The following is a 19,459-nucleotide window of genomic DNA, read 5'->3' as shown; positions in this document are numbered from 1 at the left end:
GGCAGATTTCAATCCAGAATCATTCACAGCTGCACTATATACCTCCGAATGTGGTACAGGATTATTTAAAGGGGCCAAAGCTAAGGATAGAATCTGACTAGATTGTTGGTAGTCTCAACCGGTCTGAATCGGGAAAGAAGTAGCTCCAAGTTCCTGAAAAACAACTTAAGCAACCATTACTACAGTGACCCATATGTCAGGGGTGTTATATATAAGGAAGCTAGTGGGAGTTTAGTTTAAAATCAACTAAAAGCAAACTAAAAGCAAGTGAGGCAGGTTAAATTTGGTGGGCCTACTCAGGTTAGCCCTCCGTTTCACTACTAAGGGAGAAGCATGTCCATGCCAATGGGAACCAGGGTTTTTTCTCTCCCCAGGGGTCTCATGACTATTATTCCTCACAAATCATTAACCATCTGCGTCAGCAAAAGGCATTTTTCGAATTTTCATATCAGATGAAGGCAAGGGTAAAAGTTGATAACTTCTCTGGTGCCGGTGCATTCCTTCTGAGTAGGCTAAAGCTCTGTCACAGAGAAAGGGGAGGAGGGTAGGACTGTGGGCCTATGATGGAACTGAAAAAATGGAGTCAGTGTGGTTCAGCCGCACAGCATCTTTCGCTAACTTAATGTAAAATGTCAGTGCCATTTTGATGTTTGATCCTTTGTCTCAAAGATGTACATAACTGTGCCTTCCATTTCTAATAGATGGAACAGTCCTCAGAGTTTTCCAAAACACTGTCTTTCAGATTATAATCCTCAAAATGGCTAAAATAAAATTTTCTATTTCTTCTTTAGATCGACTACTGATTAATTTTTCCGTGACAGGAGGAACGGTAGAGCACAGGTGCGACCAAGGTAACAGGTGCGAAAGGAGTGTTCTGGCACGACCCCAGCCTTCTCCGCTCCTCCCTCCCAGTTACTCCTTGTGGAGATCGCCAACCAAACGGAGACCAGGGCCAACCCCAATCCCCCTCCTCCCCTTAGGTTGGGACTGGAGAGCGCAGGCGAGAACGAGATGGACGGAGGGGCGCGAAGCGAGGTGCGCAGGCGCTGCAAGTCTCCGATGAGGCGCGAGCCTGAGTGGGACGTCGGCGCGCAAGCGCAGCAGGTCCCCTCAAAAGTGGCACGCTCCTCCACCGGACTCAACACGCAGGCGTGGAGTCTTCCCCGCTAAGCGTTCGCGCAGGCGGGGTATTAGCGCGCAGGCGTCCCGCCAGGGGGCAGAGCTCGAGCGTTGGACTCGAGCGGATATCCGGTTACTGGAGCAACGAACGGCCGCGGCGGCGGCTGCGACGGAGACAGCTATAGCTTCTGAGGAAGCGGCTACGGAGGAGGAAGAAGAGGAGCTGAGCAAGGCGAGAGCCACAGGCGGGACCCCCGCCATGGGTCAGCGGACCTAGAGCGGTGGAAGGTACCGGCCGGGAGCCGAGCTGGTGAGACAGTCGTGGGGGTGGAAATGGAGACCGCTCAGGCGGAGAATGGGGAAGAATTGAGGTTCAGAACGCTGACGGAGAGCAATGAAGGGCCCTCAGGCCGATGAGTGGGAGGAATGGCGGCGTCGGAATATTGAAGGGGAGTAATGGGGGGATTTAGGGGGAGGAAGGGGAGGAATGGGCTCAGAAGACTGACAGGTGGAAGTGTCGGGATCTTGGACGAGGACGGAGAGGAATAGGGGAGGATCCGAACGCTGAGGGCAGATATCGGGGCCTCTCAGGTTAAGGAGAGAGAAACGGGGGTTCAGAACGCTCAAGGGGAGAAATTAGGGGCTCTCAGGCTGATGACGGGGAGAAACGCGTTGGAGTGCTGACAGGGAGGCACGGGGGTCTCATATGGAGGACGAAGAAAAATAGGGGGTCAGAGCGCTGACAGTTAGGGATGGCATGGTCCTGGCCCGAGAGGAGAGGAATGGGGTGGGGGAGTTCAAACGCGGAAGGGAGAAATCAGGGTGTCTCAAGCTGATGGGAGGATGAGGACACTGAAGGGAACTTTTTAGCTGCAGAAGAGCGGAATAGGGAGGTCTGGGGGCTTGGGAAGAAATTGTGGCTTAGAGCACCGACAGAGGGAAAATAAGGTGGGCGAGGCTGTCAGCGATATGGAGGAGCTGGGGGCTCTGTGGCAGAGGACACAGAGGAAGCCGAGGCAATACTACTGAGATAGCAGGATAAGAGGACAGCAGACAGGGAAGGAATGGGAGAGTTAAAAGACTGAAAGAGAGAAATTAGTGACTCCTGGGTCAAGGAAGGGAATGAATGGGAGGTTAGGATACTGAGGGCGAGTTTGGGACCTGGGTCTGAGGACGAGTCGTATGGGGGCCTCTTGCGCTGAGGATGGGAGGACTGAGGTCTCTCAAGCTGAGGCTGGGGGGGAATCGGGGATTAGGACGCTGAGAATGAGGAATGCATTGAGGATGGGGACCCTTAGGTTGAGGATGGGGCTACCAGGTTAAGAAGCGGGGGGACTGACAAGTTCCTGGGCCCAGGACGGGGAAGAATGGAGTGGGGATGGGGGTTTTCTCTTCCTTATATTGGCCAGTTGCTTGTGGCAGGTCCTAGATCTTAAGCATTAACAGACCCGTGGGTTTGTGTGGCCTGGGGCACAACATGTTCCTCCCTAGAGCCTCAGTTTCTCCCACCGCCCCCTCCATGTTGCAGGCCGCTGCTCCTTCTTGTGGCCCCATGGCTGAGGACTGGCTGGACTGCCCGGCCCTGGGCCCTGGCTGGAAGCGCCGTGAGGTCTTTCGCAAGTCAGGTGCCACCTGTGGACGCTCAGACACCTATTACCAGAGGTACTGGGTGGGTTGTGGACAGAGTCAGGGCTTAGGGCTGAGCCTGGTTAGGCAGGGTGAAATCAGGGGGTGGGGTTAAATTATGCGTATACAGTTGATCCTTATTATTTGCAAATTCCATATTTGCAAATTTGCTTACTAAAATTTGTACCCCCAAAGTCATACTCACTGTGCTTTCATGGTCATTTGTGGATATGCACAGAGCAGCAAAAAATAAGTCGCCTGATGCGTGTGTTCCCAGCCGAGGTTGTACGAGGCTTTCTTATTTTAGCTCTTGTACTGTAAACAAGTATCCTTTTTGAGGTCTATTTAGTGTCTGTTTTTTGCATTTTTGTACTTTTTAATGGTGATTTTGCTCTTTGTAGTTGCCCTCAAGTGTAGTGTTGAAGTGCTGTCCAGTGTTCTAAGTGCAAGAAGTCGGGGATGTGCAATATGCAGAAAATACATATTAAATAAGCTTTGTTCAGGCATGAGTTGCAGTGCTGTTGGCTGTGAGTTCAATGTTAATAAATCAAAAAGGCAGTATATCTGGAAAAAGAAGAGGAAGTTTGCCAATTAGTACATGAGGCTGCTCCAGAAAGTGCTGAAGTAACATCTATAGTATCTGATGAAGCTAAGGAAAAGGTGGGAAAGTGGCTAAATTCGCGGAACCATGAGATGATGATTAAAGTGTAGTGGACAGCGTTGTGAGGCTGAAAACAAAGGACATTGACAGTTATGTTACCCAGGGTTATGAAAATGTTAAGCCTGTCTCAGCTAGTGCTGGCTGGCTCACACGTTTCAGAAGGTGATACATCGTGAAAAGTGTTAAATTTGCAAGTGAGGCAGGTTCTGCAGATAAGAGACTGTGGAAGAATTTAAAAAACACCTGATAAGTGTTATAGAGGAAAAGGGTTATGTAGAAGAGTAGGTTTTCAGTGCTGATGAGACTGGCTTGTTTTACATCGACAAAGGAACCTATATAACACAGATGGCTTCCAAAGCTCCTGGCTTTAAATCATTCAAAGGCCATGCAGTTAATTATTTGTAAGAGGACTGTATTAAGCAGGGTGTCTTTAAACAGAAACACACATAAAACAAGGTTACATACTGATCAGTTGACAGAATGTGACCAGAGGCTTACAGGAACCTAACCTGTAGTTCCATTAGGAGCAGTGGTTCTGTACTCACTAATTCAGTGTTCAAGGTGACTTTATAGAACAGATTACTGTGAATAATGAGAATTGACTGTAAATACATGAAAATACATTTTTATAAACAAGTTACATTTAAGGATTTAAGGTCTTTTAGAATATGCTAGTGATATAGTTATTAAATTTTCTGAACATTTTTTGTATGTAAGTTGTTTCCTTGGAGGAATATAGTAAAATTATACTTACAATTACATTTATTTATATGTTTATAAATAAACATATGGTGTTTTTAAAATGTTTATATGTTTATTTATATTAGTTGTACGTTTATCCACATATTTACAATTTTTATAAAACTTTCAAAATTTATAAATATAAGTGCAATGATCAAGAACTGAGAAGGCCAGAGATTTTACCCTAATTAAGGCAAGATAGCAGGTGAATGTGTCGCACTTTTGTGGATGCCTAGTAGGAGATAGGAGGCTTCCGGTTCAGAGATGAAAGACCGTTTATTACTCACAGCATTAGCAGTATCCAGTATGTCATCGTTATTGTGCCAGTTCCCCAAATGCCAGTTCCCACAGGGTGACATGAAGAGGGTAATTAATTAGCACCTACACACGCACTGGGTTGTATTGTAGGAAGGGAACCTTGAGCTTAAGGAATCCAGTCTTTTATAATGTTAGGACAGTAAGGATGCCTTCCCTTTGCTCTGGAAGGACACCCTGTCTCTTATCTTCCAAGGCTGATGCTGTACACACATCCTTGAAAAGATAGTTCATAACAAAGGATAGTCAGTGCTGCTCTTGAAAGACATGTAGAAATGTGAGAGACCTGTGGAATATTGTCTCCCAACATCAGTTACTTATACTTCGTTTTGTATGTAGTTGCATTTATTTGTTTACATATGTATTTGTATGTATAGCTATATGTACACTTATTTATATGTGTACAGTTGACCCTTGAACAATGTAGGGATTAGGGGTGCCAATCCCCTGTGCAGTCGAAAATCCACATACAACTTTTGATTCCTTAAGAACTTAACTACTGGGGACTTCCCTGGCGGTCCAGTGGTTAAGACTGCACTTCCACTGCAGGGGCATGGGTTCGATCCCTGGTGGGGGAAACTAAGATCCTGAGTGCCATGTGGCGCAGCAAAACAAACAAAAAAATTAACTAATAGCCTACTGTTGACTGGAAGCCTTACCGATAGCATAAATAGTTAACACGCATTTTGTATGTTGTATATATTATATACTGTATTCTTACAGTAAAATAAGCTAGAGAAGAGATTAAGAAAATCATAAGGGAGTTCCCTGGTGGCCTAGTGGTTAGGATTCTGGGCTTTCACTGCTGTGGCCTGGGTTCAATCCCTGGTCGGGGAACTGAGATCCTGCAAGCCGTGTGGTGCAGCCAAAATAAAAGAAAATCATAAGGAAGAAAAAGTTCATTTACAGTACTGTACTGTATTTATCAATACCATAAGTTTACATCATCTGTTTACAAGATGAATTGCTTGTCTGTCAGTACCTACATCAATATTGTCTTATATGATACAAAACATTGTAGATATTATACATATTACTAATACCAGACATCAAAAATGAAAAGATAATTGAAAAATTTACGTTTATTTACAGGTATAACAATTCATGCATTGATAACTAAGAAGGAGCAATATGATTGCTTTATGGTAGGGTACTATAATTGATACAGTTGCTTCATGGTGGCCTCACCTGTACACTAATGAATGAATTGTAAAATTTTTATGGCATACAGTATTATAATCATATTCATAATGCAGTATTGGGAACATAGTTACATTTTTAAAAACCACTTACTTGTGATGATAGGCAGTTTCCCTGATTGCCAGAGAGAGAGGCATACCATATGGTAATGTAATTCTTTGAAAGCAAAGTTATAAAACAGTAAGAAAACTAACATGTTAAGTTTATATTAAATATCACTCACCTTATGCCTGTGTAAGTATAGGCAATCCACTTCAAGTCTCACACCGATGAATACTTGGGTGATGAAATGTCTCATACAGTTCTTGCCGTACCGTTGTTAGGTTTTCACACAAAGATACTCACGCACAAACACGACAGGTAAGTATTAACGGTACAGCCTGATGATGATTTACTGTTCGTTAAGTGGAAGTGGAGCATCATAAAGGTCTTCATCTTTGTTATAAAGGTCTTCATCTTTGTTGTCTTCACATTGAGCAGGCTGAGGAGGAAGAGAAGGAGGAGGGGTTTGGCCTTGCTGAGGAGGGTGGCGGAGGTGGCAGGGAAGGCAGGAGGGCCAGGACACTCGGTGTAACTCTACAGAAGTACATTGTAATTTCTGTCCGACTTTTTTGCCTTTTCACTTTTCCAAAAATGTTTCTACACAGTACCACTCTTTCTTCCACTGTTTGCTTTAGTTTCAGTGTCCATATCATAGAAGGGTCCGTGCTGTGAAATAAGCCAAAGTGTTCTTGAATATCGGAACCCTTCTCCTAGATTGTCTAATGTCAGGTTTTTTTCTGGCACTCCTTTTTCTGCGTCCTCTTCCTCATCGTCCGGCACTGGTTCGGCAGCATTCATCTCCATCAAGTCGTCTTGTGTTAATTCCTCTGGTGTGGTGTCTGATAGCTCTTGAATCCAAGATCCATGTCTTGAAACCCTTCATCCCCTCCCCCCTTTTTGCCATATCCATAATCTCTTTCATGATATCCTTGATTGACTTGGTCGTAAATTCTGGGAAGTCATGCACGACATCTGGCCGCAGTTTTCTCCAGCAGCAGTTATTGTTTTGGGCTTGATGACTTTCACAGCTTTTTCTATAACGATGGCATCTTCAGTGGTGTAATCTTTCCAGACTTTCATGATGCTCTGTCTATGAAGGTTCTCTTCCATAGTGTTGACCGTCTTTTCTATAGAGTACTGTGTGTAATGAGCCTTAAAGGTCCTTATGACCCCCTGATCTAGAGGCTGAATTAGAGACATTGTGTTTGGGGGCAGGTGGACCACTTCGACGCCTTGGGTGTTGAATTCCTGGGGTTCTGGATGGGCAGGGGCGTGGTCCAATATCAAAAGAACTTTAACGGCTGTCCCTTACTGGCAGGGTACTTCCTGACTTCAGGGACAGAGCATCAATGGAACCAATAACAAAAAGGGTTGTCGCTGTCCAGGCCTTCTTGTACAACCAAAAGACTGGCAGCTGGGGTCTGTCTTTTCCCTTCAAGGCTCTAGGGTTAGCAACTTTATAGATAAGGGCAGTCCTGATCATAAACCTGACTGCATTTGCACAAAACAGTGGGGTTAGCCTGTCCCTTCCAGCCTTAAATCGTGTTGCTCACTTCTCTTTCTTACTAATAAATGTCGTTTCTGGCATTTTTGTGTGTGTGTGTGCAGAATAGGGCACTTTGATCTGCATTAAAAACTTGTTCAGGCACGTATCCTTTCTCCTCAGTGATTTTGTTAATGGCGTCTGGGAACTTGTCTGCTGCCCCTTGGTTGGCAGAACCCACTTCTCCTGTTATCTTGACACTTTCAAAGCCAAACCTCTTTCTACAATTATCAAACCATCCTTTGCTGGCATTAGACTCTCCGGCTTTAGAGACTTCACCTTCCTTTTGCTTTAAGCTGTCATTACAATGACTTCATTTTTTCTTGAGTTATATTGGAATTTATAGGTATGGCTTTCTTACAGCAATCCTGCCTCCACATAAGAGCTGCATTTTCAGTGCGAGATAAAAAGGTGTTTTGCAAAAAATACAAGGTTTTCGAGCTGCTGGTGTAGCTCCAGCGACGGCTTTGTGAATTTCCTTTTTTTTTTTTTTTTTTTTTTACAATAGTCCTTACAACCGGATTCATTAATCTTGAGTTGGAGGGCAACCACAGCTGCAGATCTCAGTCTATGGTTCATGTCACGCAATTCAGCTTTTTCTTGTCATGTCATGACTTTTCTCTGCTTCTTGGGCGCACTTCCAGCATCAGTGGTTACACTTTGTTATGGTCCCATGGTGTTACTCAGGGTTTATGGTATTGCGCTAAACGCGATGAAAATGACATGAGAACCACCGCAAGGGGTCGCTTTCTACTGTGATGTGCAATTTACTGGAGAAGCAGACTGCTCACTCGCCTTCCATGGCATTTTAAGCAGATACTCGCAACACCTGAGCTCACTGCAGTAGCAACAGGAGGTGGCTGTTAGATGATTATAGTGGTACAATATGAACTACCGTTAATTTTATGCAGTTATGGTATAATACTGCATCTTCATGTTTGTTTACATGTCTCTTGACTGCGAATGGGACCACATACGGTCTTTAAGTGTGTGATGAATAAGTTTAAACTTTTTATAATAGACATATGTATATTTTACGGTGGTAAAAGATAAAATAGACTAGTATCTACATATAGTTTATGCATTCATGACACACCTAACTTTTTCTTAATTTTTTCAATATTTCTAGGCTACATGGTTCATTGAGTTTTTTTAAATAGTCACAAATCTCCAAAAAATTTTCCAGTATAATTATTGAAAACAATCTCTATATAAGTGGACCTGCACAGTTTAAGCCTGTGTTATTCAAGGGCCAGCTATATTTAAAACATTGGTTTGTGTCTTATATAAGTTTTCTTGATTTGTCTATGTATTTCGTATGTAATGCTAACACAGTTACATTATGTAATGTATCTGTGTTCCTATTTGTGTTTATTTTCACTTACATAGAATACCACTATTAGCACACATTATAAATACATGCATATCTGTTTACATTTATATTACTTATTACTGTTTGTATACTTGCTGGTATTTATATGCCTTTTATCTTCCTGCTGTTCAGGGTTATTTGGGGTAGTTACTTGGTCGGGGCTCATAGGCTGATCCCAGGCTGCCTCCTGTATCCCACCAGCTCTGCAGGCCTATTCACCAGCCCAGTGGGAAGGTTGTGTGGGTGGAGTGGCAGTGGCTCCGCCTAGGTACCAACCCGTTCTGGCCCACCCCCAGCCCCACAGGAGACAGGATCCGAAGCAAAGTTGAGCTGACCCGATACCTGGGCCCTGCGTGCGATCTCACTCTCTTCGACTTCAAACAAGGCATCCTGTGCCATCCGGCTCCCAAGGTACTGTACAGTGTGGGATACCCAGGCAGGAGTGGCTGAGCCACCTAACACCCACCCGCTGACTTACATCTTCCTGCCCTTGCTCTTATCTCCAGGCCCATTCCTTGGCCATCCCCAGCAGGAAGCGGAAGAGGCCTTCGAGGCCAGCCAAGGCTCAGAAACGTGAGGTTGGACCTCCGAAGAGTGAAGTCAGGAAGGAGGCCCCAAGGGATGAGACCAAGGCTGATGCTGACACAGTCCCAGCCTCACTTCCTGCACCTGGGTGAGTGTTGGCCTCAAGTGAGCCAGGTCCACGAGGGCTGTGGTTGGGCGTGCACTCGGCCCCATGCCCATGTTTCCCATCCCAGGTGCTGTGAGAACTGTGGCATCAGCTTTTCAGGGGATGGAACCCGACGGCAGCGGCTCAAGACTCTGTGCAAGGACTGCCGAGGTGAGTGGCCCCTGGGGCACTGGGAGGTAGAGCCGGAGCAGGCTTGGCGTCAGGCTAGGACACAGGTGTCTGGCTGGAGATTGAATGGTAGATGTCAGGACGGAAGCAGTCATGAGGTCAGGTATCTGATGCTCCCTTTACATTTCTCTTCCACTCTCTCCCTCCCTGCAGCACAGAGAATTGCTTTCAACCGGGAGCAGAGGATGTTTAAGGTAAGCACGACCTGCTTCCTCCTCACAAGTGTGCAGTGGGAACAGGATGTGATAGGGGCTGGTGAGGGTCCGAAGGGACAGTGATGGGTCCACAGGGTGTCAGAGTCATTTTGTAGGGAGCCGACAGTAATGGGAGTTAATCAGTAGACACAGTGACGAGGTTCACAGGGGAGCAGTAGACATCGTTACGGCCTCAATGATGGTGGCTAATCAGTAGTTATCAGACAGCGATGAGACAAATGGGGGACGAGCAGACATGATGATGAGGGCCAGTGTGGGGTCAGCAGGCACACGAGGGGCAGTGCTCCTGGAGCCACTCTGCCTGGACCTGAGACCTTGCCCCGCCCATTCCTGGCAGCGTGTGGGCTGCGGGGAGTGTGCGGCCTGCCAGGTAACAGAAGACTGTGGGGCCTGCTCCACCTGCCTCCTGCAGTTGCCCCACGATGTGGCCTCGGGGCTGTTCTGCAAGTGTGAGCGAAGACGGTGCCTCCGGATCGTGGAAAGGGTGAGTCGGGCAGGTGGGGTGGGCCCGAGACTCACCTGCACTCCTGACCCTCAGAGCCCTGGCCCCATGCGTCACACCTCCGGCCCTCCACAGAGCCGAGGGTGTGGAGTGTGCCGGGGCTGTCAGACCCGAGAGGACTGTGGCCGTTGTCGAGTCTGCCTTCGCCCTCCCCGCCCTGGTCTCAGGCGCCAGTGGAGGTGCGTCCAGCGGCGTTGCCTGCGGGTGAGTCAGGCTGGAGGGGCCGGCGCTGGTGGGCCGCGGCAGAGCTCACTGTACCGTTACAGCTGCCGCTGCTTCCTCCCCACCTGGCCTTGCGCACCTCATGTCTTCTTTTCTCCCCCGTCCCGTGCTCACCTCCTCGGCCCCGCCTGCCTCTGTCTGCCAGCACCTTGCACACCGCCTCCGCCGCCACCATCAGCGATGTCAACGACGCCCTCCCCTAGCTGTGGCTCCCCCTGCTGTGAGTGCCCCGGCCCACCCTCTGCCTGCCTGTCCCACATGCATGCTTTCTGCACACCTCGGGGGAGGCAGGTGGTCCTGTGTCTGCCTGGTGCCACCAAGCCTAAACTGTCCTTCTGGCTTTCTCTCAGGGTAAACACGGCCGCCGCAGGGGAGGCTGCGACTCCAAGGTGGCTCCTCGGCGGCGCCCCCCCCGAACCCAGCCACTGCCTGCACTTCCGCCCTCACAGCCTCCAGAGTCTCCAGAGCTGGTGAGGCCCTGGTGGGCAGGGGGAAGGCACAACTGTAACCTCACCCACTACCTGCCCTGACCCCACCCCATTTGCCTCTGCAGCACCCCAGAGCCCTGGCCCCCTCGCCACCTGCTGAATTCATCTATTACTGTGTAGACGAGGACGAGCTAGTGAGTGGCCTCGCCCTACCTGGACAAGCCTAGACTCTCCCAGGGCACTTGGTTAACCACAAAGAAGCAGATGCTGCCATGGGCCTAATAAGGGAATAGTAAGGCACAGTGATGGGTGCTAGTGTGGGATGAGCAGACAGTGGGGTAGGCACTACTACGGGATCAACAGGTGCATTGACAGTACCTAATGTCGGATGAACCAGCACTCTAGTGGGACGAATAGAGGAAAAGCTGGCACGGTGACTGAAGTTCACGCAGGATGAGCAGACGTTGCAGGTGCAGTGATGGGAGCTAAAAGGGTGTCAGCAAAATCCTGCTGGAGACGGGGGTCAAAGACATTGTCTTGGTAGCTACTGGGGGACTAGCAGATAGAACGATGGACCCCGTGCCGGAGCAGCCACAGTCCTTGTGGTATCAAGGGCCATCCGGTGCAGTGATACTGCCTGGTGCTCGACTAGCAGACGCTGAGGTGTGACTAGTGGGGAGTCAGGCTAAGGCCAGTGTCCAGCCAGTTCCCTCCAGTGGGGCTAGTGGAGGAGTAACAGGAGCAGCCCTGTAACTGTCCTAGTGACAGCATCCCCGCCCTCTGCTCCCCAGCAGCCTTACACGAACCGTCGGCAGAACCGCAAGTGTGGGGCCTGTGCGGCCTGCCTGCGGCGGATGGACTGTGGCCACTGCGACTTCTGCTGTGATAAGCCCAAGTTCGGGGGCAGCAACCAGAAGCGCCAGAAGTGTCGTTGGCGCCAGTGCCTGCAGTTTGCTATGGTGGGTGCGGCAGGATGGGTCGGGTGGGTGGGATGAACAGTGCCAGGCCCCCTGGTGCCTGAGAGGGATGGGCCGGCCTGGTAGGTGGGTGGGGCCCGGCCAGATGGGTCTTGCAGCTTCGGAGCGGTGGGTGGGGCAAGGGGTTCGGCCAGCAATTAGCAGACCTTGTGCTGGGATAAATGAGGAATCTGGGTGGCGCTGGCATTGCCAACAGGAGACTAGCAGGCTCGGTGGCAAGGGGCTCATACCTGAGGAGGCTCTGTGCTGGGATTAACGGGGGCGGGGGAAGCGGAGTCACAGGCACATTGATCGGGGCAGGGTAGTGTGGTTGGCCATTGTACCCAGCGGCCATAACACCCCATCTCTCCTCACAGAAGCGGCTGCTGCCAAGTGTCTGGGCAGGGTCCGAGGATGGCGCCGGGCCACCCGCAACTTACCCGCGTCGAAAGAGGCCTGGCTGTGCTCGAAGGCCCCGTCTGGGTCAGACCCTGAAGCCTCCCTTGGCCACGCCCATGGCCCAGCCAGCCCGTGCCCAGACTCCAGTGAAGCAGGAAGCAGGCAGTGGCTTTGTGCTGCCCCCGCCTGGCACCGACCTCGTGTTCTTACGGGAGGGTGCAAGCAGTCCCGTGCAGGTGCCTGGCCCGGCTCCAGCCTCCACAGCAGCTCTGTTACAGGTGAGGGTCCCACCTTATCCTGCCCTTCCCGGCCCCACCCAGCCTCATGTGGGGAAGCTGGGACCAAGTCTGCTGCCATCCTCCTTCACGCAGGAGGCCCAGTGCCCTGGCCTGAGTTGGGTCGTGGCCTTACCCCAGGTGAAGCAAGAGAAGGCGGATGCCCAGGAAGACTGGACACCGGGCACAGCCATCCTGACTTCTCCTGTATTGCTGCCTGGCTGCCCCAGCAAGGTGGGGGTCAGTGATGGGTGGTCTGTGAGCAGAGTGATGGTGAGCCATGATGGTGGTTCTTTGAGCAAAGTAATAGTGTGCTGATGACAGCCTCTCACAGAATCATCCCGCCTGTCCGACAGATGCCCCACCCTCCCCAGGCACCTAGTTTTGCCTGCTTTGCTGCCCAGCTAACAGAAGAATGGAAATCTGTGAGGAATGGGAAAGGTCTGTAGGCAGAGACATGGTTTTTCTGTGCTCAAGTGTGACAGAAGTGGGATTGTCAGCGCAGTGACAGGTTGGCTGATAGAGACGCTTTCCTCAGGCCAGCCCTACCCTTCTGACCACTGCCCGTTTTCCACCTCCCCCAGGCAGTAGACCCAGGCCTGCCACCTGTGAAGCAAGAGCCACCTGACCCTGAGGAGGACAAGGAGGAGGAGAACAAGGATGACCCCACCTCTGACTTGGCCCCAGAGGAGGAGGCAGGAGGGGCTGGCACGCCCGTGGTCAGTGCTGGGGGACACCTCACTCTTCCTGACCCTGCTTTAGCCCCACCAGCCATGTTGACCCTGATGTTAATTCTTCCCCAGATCACGGAGATTTTCAGCCTGGGTGGAACCCGTCTCCGGGACACAGCAGTCTGGTTGCCAAGGTGTGCCCTCCACAGGGAGGGGTGGGGATGGGATGGGGTGGGATGCCGGTCAGATGTGGGCCCTGAGTTTTGAAAGTACACTCAGCGTTTTGGCATGGTGTAGTGGGAGGTAAAGGCCCCACACCACTGCTCTGGTCACAGTCAGCGACGGGGTATGTATAGGACCTTAGAGATTTCTCCTGAGGTCCAGGTCAGGGCTGTTCTTGAGAAGGGTTACGGGAGGTGATGGGGGGAGAGGATTTGGTGACCTGTGATGAGATTTGAAGAAAAGAAAAGGAAAGCCTTGCCCCTATATCCCTAAGAAAATCCACAGAGGTCAGGCTTAATATATAAATTCTTATTCAGAGAATCATCATTCGGGGTCTTGAAGGCCTGTGGAGTCTCCAAAAGATGAATGGGTGGGCTGGGCAGTGGTGGGTGGGCAGGAGATCTGGGTCCTAAGATGGCTTTGTGATCTGGGTCCACATACAACTGGAGTATCCTCTGTGGAAGGGGTTAGGCTGTGTTTCTTCGGCCTTTCCAGAGCCCGTTGAGGTCATTTACTGTTTCAGCTGCTGCACAGGACTGTCCCTGCAGGCGTGGCAGTGGAAGGCAGGATAGGTGCCTTTAAGGACTGGGACGGTGGGAGGAGGACAGGGGGATGCTGCCTCCTGCAGAACTGCTGACAGCCCTGAACAGAGCCCCAGACACAGGCAACATAAACCTGTTGGCCTCAACTCCTGGATTCCTTTGTTCCTGCAAACTAGTGTCTGCAGGCCAGAGACTCCTCCACCTGCACCTGGGCAAGTACTGAGGTACTGATTGCGGCCCTTCTGGGTACACTGCAGTGTGGCAGATACATCGGTGAATCAATGACCCTGGAAGGCTTATCCTTCAGGAGACACAGGATTTCTGCCTTCAGGGAGCTTATAATCCAACTGGGGCGACTTATTTCCCCTATGCGTGAAGTCATTACATGTGACCAGAGAAGGTAGTGATGTGCTTGGTGTGCTACACTGTCTGTAATGGAAGATTGTAGAAGAGAGAAAGGAAAAGTAAGGGGAAATGGAAGAGTAGGGAATGGTTTGTGATGCTCCATTTTGCACATAGGGAACCTCATTCAACATACAGACCTGCTCCCTCTTCTCTAGGTCCAAGGACCTTAAAAAACCTGGAGCTAGAAAGCAGTAGACTGGAGGCTTCTGCAGACTGTAGGACTCAAGGTGATATTTACAGACCGACTTTATGAGAGACAACACTGATCTGCTCAGAGGCTGGACCATAGATGGATTGCCAGGGCTTGTGTGGGAGTCAGTGGGAACTGGGAAAACCTACCACCAAACCAGAGGAGCAGGCCTGTTCAGTACTTTGAGCTTATAGAGGAAGTAAACAGAAAAGGAAGGAAAAGAGTAGGAAGTTGGTGCATCTGCTCCAACCAGTGCAAATCCCAAGAGCCTGAGTGTGATAAGAAGTGTGGGTATGAAGGATGGGGGAGTTGGGATGGGAGAGCGGATGTAATTAAAGCCACCTTCAGCCTAAACAAGCCATCATCATAAATAACTTTAAATACAGTTGGATGAGACCTGGCCGTGTCTCTAAACAGTACTGTGAATAAATGAGGAAAGGAACTGCTATTTGGTGAGTTCCTCCCGTGGACCTGGTTTAGTCCTCAGAAACATCTTTCTAGAAGGGCATTGGTTTTGCCCATTTTTGCAGACAGGAAAACTGAGATGCAGAGAAACTACATAACTTGTCCAGTGTCGAACAGCTAATATTGATAGAGCCTAGAATCAGACCCAGGTTGTAAAAGCCTTGTCCTAAGTTAAGCCACTAAACTGTAAACTATAACCTGTATCCAATAGTGTGTAATAACGTTATATTAACGGAAGTTTCCAGTGACCTTGAAAACAAGGTGGATTACTCTAAGCTTTATAACAAACCCCTTAACACTGCTGCCCTTAGGGTGGTTTAGGGAGCACCAAGGCATTGTGGATTGTGCCACCTTATCAGAGCACCCGTGCCTCCTGAGACTGGGTTCTTCCCAGGCCTCAGGTGCTGCATAGGATCCCTCAAACCCAAAAGGGCATCTTTCCGCATTGGCGCTGCTTGTTACCGTCACTCCCCGTCCTCAGCCAAAGCAATCTTCAGAGGTAAAGCTCCTGGCCTGGCTCATCGTTCCTCACAACTCGAATCCCCTGTCCCTTGGTGACTTTTGTGCTTGGTTTCTGCTCTCAGCCCCTATCTACTAGGAGTCTGAGTTTCACCTGCTTCAAGTCCTGCCTAAGGGCCAGTCTTGGCTCAGCCCGGCCTCACTTTCCAATTTTGCATAAAGTGCCAAGAAGATTAGCCCTTGATTCATTACTTAGTTAGCTTTACAGTGCCAGGACAGAGTGCATGCCTCCCTCCTTAAATTTTGTAGCCTATGTGCTTCGCTTGCCTTACTCTAATCCCAGCCCTGCAGCTTTAGATAATTCAGATGTAGATTAAACTTTTCTCTAGTTTAACTCGTTATATAGCCCTCTGCCACCCTCCTGTGCTTCTTCCGTTGCCTCACCCTGCCTACATCAGCCAGAGGCAAGACTGGATAATTTTATTGATACTGTTTTGCTCCCCGCCCAGGATCCAACCACTCAACCCTAGTATTCTAGTGGTATTTTGACAGTGATGTCCTAAGTGAAATTTATTTGAATAGCATTCTGATTCATGAGATAAGAATCTGGTTATTGTGTGTATGAGGATACAGTCAGAAAAGCAGCACCACTTAATATAAAGATTTTATGTGTATATGTCCATATAAATATGTATATTATGTTAAAAGATTTATTGTAGGGATTTGACCTTAGGCAGTTGTGGGAGCTGGTTGAACAGTCTCTGTAAGGCTGTTGTTTTTACATCTAATGCTGGAGCTTGAAGTCTGCAGGGCAGGCAATCGGGAAGGGAAGATGGATGTAAAGAGTGGGAGACCGAGGAGACACTGGCGCCCACGAGCACGAGCCGGAAACCACGCGGATGGCCCGGAACCCATGTCAGCCTCTCACCACCTGCAACTTCGATGATGTGGGTTTCCTGCAGAAGAAGCTGGTGCCCTTCATCACAGAGTTAAATATGCATCTGGGCCAGGAATTAGAGAAGCCGAAGGAAGATCCTGGGGAAGGTGGAGCAGCTGCGGGCCTGGCTGCAGGCCTGACTGCTGCTCCATACCAACGAGGTGAGCCAGCAGATAAATGACATGCGTGAACTGCAACAGTGCCTGGTGCCCCTGCACCAACCTTCCGAGTGCGCGGCTGCTTCACTTCTGCCCTCCAGATATCACGCAAAATGTCTCTTGTGGCCCATCCTAACCGGAAGCGTACGGGGAAGGGAGTACTGGGAAACGTAGCCTAGTCAAGGTGACACGTTACAAAGCCACCCTGCCAGGAATCAGCTCCCAAGGGTCTCACTACTCACCTGAGGATAAAGGATAACTTGATAAAGCTGCGTTGCTGAAAATGCAAAGCTGAAGACCATGGATTTCATGGTGACCCCAGCAAGTACAGAAATTCTGTCAAGCCCACCCAGAAAAAACTTGCTGGTCTCGGCTATTTTTGTGTCATTCAAGTATTGAGAACCTGGCCCATGGTAGGCACTGTATTTAATACTGGGATTCAGGAATGAAAAAGATATAGTCCATGCAGTTTTATTAAATACATCAATATGTATTTACAAATGGTGAATGGATTTCCAACTTTATCATGGAATTTAATGGTGAAAACGCAGAATTCAGGAAACTGTTGGGAGGACAGCCCTTGCGTGAACCTTGTTGGGGCACAATAGGCATTGGAAATAATATAAATAGTTTCTATCTCTATGCTGTTCTATTTTAAAATTATTTTTAAATGATTTTTATTGTCCGGTTTACTGATTTATACACTTCGTGTTTCTTTTGGAGAGTCTTGATGGTGCTTAAGTGTTGATTGACTGCCTCTGAGAAAGTGGTATAGTGGGTGGCAAGAGCAAGGTCAGGTTCTGTCCGTGGACCTTGGGTGAATCACTTCTCTTAGGCCTCCCAGGAGGTTGAGACTTGGTTGAAAGCCTCGTCTCACCGGGCTTGGCGCCTGGCCCGGCCCCTCCACCCACTGCATAGGCCCTCCAGGGGGCTCCGGCGCCCGGACCGCGGTCCTCCCACCAGGGCTCGGGAGACGCTGCCCCTCACCCGCCTGCCTGGGCGGCCCTGGGGCGTGGGCGTGGCCTCCGCTGGGTCCAGGCTTCTGTTCCCAAGCCGAGCCAGCACGGTGGGAAGCGGAATCCCCTCTTCACAAAGTGGCTCAACAGGTAAAACCGAAGCGGAATTAAATTACGGGACACGCCCAGGGTGAGGGCGCGGCAAGACGAGCTCAGGACCAACGCTGGGATGTTCAGGGCAGCCGGGTATTGCCAAGGGTCCGCTTCCCCTGTCTGTCGCTGAAAACTCCAGGCTGTAGACCTAGGAGGTTACCGACGGGCGCCCAAGGATCTCAGTGGCTTTTACCAAACCCCGCTCCTAGGCCGAGGGCGTTTTCGTCGCCTCTCTTGCCCAAGGGTGTGGTGTCAGGGTGCCTCCACCCAGACCAGCCGGCGGGCCAGGCACCCTTGGGAATCGAAGATCAAGGAACTGGCCCTCAGGACCCCGTCCAGGGAACGGAGACAACCATCTAATTTCTTTCTTTTTTTGTTTGTTTCAGGCTACGTAAACTCTTAGCAGTAAATGAAAATGAGTATTTTACCGAACTGCAATTGAAGGAAGAAGCTTTATAGGACATAAAAGACAAAATGAGAGAATTATTAAAAGAAATTTTGAAAGAGAAGAGAGACTCTGTTTTGTGGCTGAAAGCCTGAACCAGCAATTCAGGAAATGGAGTCCAAACCTAGAAACATTCTGCCTACAAAATCTGAAGTGGGCGGATTACAGATGATCAAGCAATACTAATTTACCGTAAATTGCGATCTTAAGATGGGATGCACAGTACTAGTTGTACTTTGGTTATTACACGTCAGTGACCGACTAGGTGCTGATTTTTTCTGTGTTGTGATAGTTCTATGTTCACCCCCACTATAGAAAGAGTACCAAAGTGTTATTTGGCTTTTAGCTATTAACTACCACCTTGCTCTTGACCAGAAGTACAGCTGTGGTCTCCACCTGTGCTGAGGGCCCCTTCTAGGTTTCCTGACCTGTGTTGTTTTCCTGCCTGGGATCTGGAATCTCAGAGCCCGATCACCTGCAATTCTAATCCACATCCTACCCCTGGCCCTAGTTCTTATTGTGCCCAGCCAGGTCGTGTCACTGGCGTACCAGCCCATCTGATTGCCCCCCATCCTAGGGTACCTCAAGTCTAAGCCCCGGTTTCCTGATTTTATTAACAGATTTGTCATTACTGGTTGAGTTGGCTGACAAAACAGGCTCTCTCAGCTTTAATTGTTTAGCTGTAAAATGAGGATAATACCTGCTGTTGCATCAATTTTGTAAGATATTTGTGAGGCTCAGAGGTTTTATATGTGAAAATACCTTGTAAATTCCTGTAAAGAACTACGCGACTAAGGTTGTCTTGTGATGATTTATGTCATGAAGATTAACTTAGAGATGGCCTCAAAATTTAACCTACCAACAAAATGCCCACTAACCTTTCTCATGCTTTTAGACCGATTACAAGATATAAATAGAAAAGTCAATTGGAATGTAGCTAGGTCTTCGACTTCACTTCGGGTTAAGGAGGCTCTTTTTCTGCTATTTGGTGAACCCTGGAATAAGGGAGCGAGGTCGGCGGGAGGCCTGGCCAAGGGCGGGGTGAGGACTGCGCAGACTCAGCTTTTCCACTGCCAGAGGAAGTCGTGAGTGCTGGCGTCTATGGTCACCATGGTGACAGGACCAACTTCCGCCCCACTCACCTGCCCCGATCCCCGCGAGGCGCACCATGGCAACCAGATTTCTGCTTGGCGGAATCTGGTCTCTCAGGTCGCTGTGGTTGGGGAACCGCGGCGGGCACCGCCCCCACCCTGAGGGGACTCGAAAATGTACAGCCAGCGATTTGGCATCGTACAGCGGGAGGTTAAGGGCCCCACTCCCAAAGTGGTGATCGTGGTAAGCACGGGATGTGTGTGCGGGACCGCTTTCTGCATCTCCCCCA

General features: G+C 49.5%; 2 protein-coding genes across 2 annotated transcripts in view; both read left to right on the top strand.

Annotated features, from left to right (window-relative positions):
- The first annotated feature begins 1,012 nt into the window (after positions 1-1,012).
- MBD1 (methyl-CpG binding domain protein 1) lies at positions 1,013-18,869 on the top strand. Its single transcript, XM_082640986.1, is given in 19 exon segments — positions 1,013-1,429; positions 2,648-2,781; positions 8,916-9,030; positions 9,126-9,292; positions 9,378-9,460; positions 9,632-9,672; positions 10,031-10,177; positions 10,271-10,399; positions 10,563-10,637; positions 10,768-10,887; positions 10,971-11,039; positions 11,637-11,804; positions 12,179-12,478; positions 12,572-12,709; positions 13,060-13,194; positions 13,279-13,340; positions 16,240-16,270; positions 16,272-16,527; positions 18,020-18,869. Coding segments are annotated over 18 exon segments (2,163 nt in total). The 5' UTR covers positions 1,013-1,429; positions 2,648-2,671; the 3' UTR covers positions 18,037-18,869.
- A 104-nt stretch (positions 18,870-18,973) lies between these two features.
- Positions 18,974-19,459, top strand: part of CFAP53 (cilia and flagella associated protein 53) — a 76,362-nt gene continuing 75,876 nt past the window's right edge. The window contains exon 1 of the mRNA XM_082640987.1: positions 18,974-19,413. Coding sequence (XP_082497113.1) covers positions 19,345-19,413 — 69 coding nt within the window. The 5' untranslated portion in view covers positions 18,974-19,344. The remainder of the gene's footprint in view (positions 19,414-19,459) is intronic.

The sequence above is a fragment of the Mesoplodon mirus genome, assembly GCF_964341445.2.
Source record: "Mesoplodon mirus genome assembly, chromosome: 13".
NCBI lineage: Eukaryota > Metazoa > Chordata > Mammalia > Artiodactyla > Ziphiidae > Mesoplodon > Mesoplodon mirus.
This window is presented reverse-complemented; position numbering and strand designations above follow the sequence as displayed.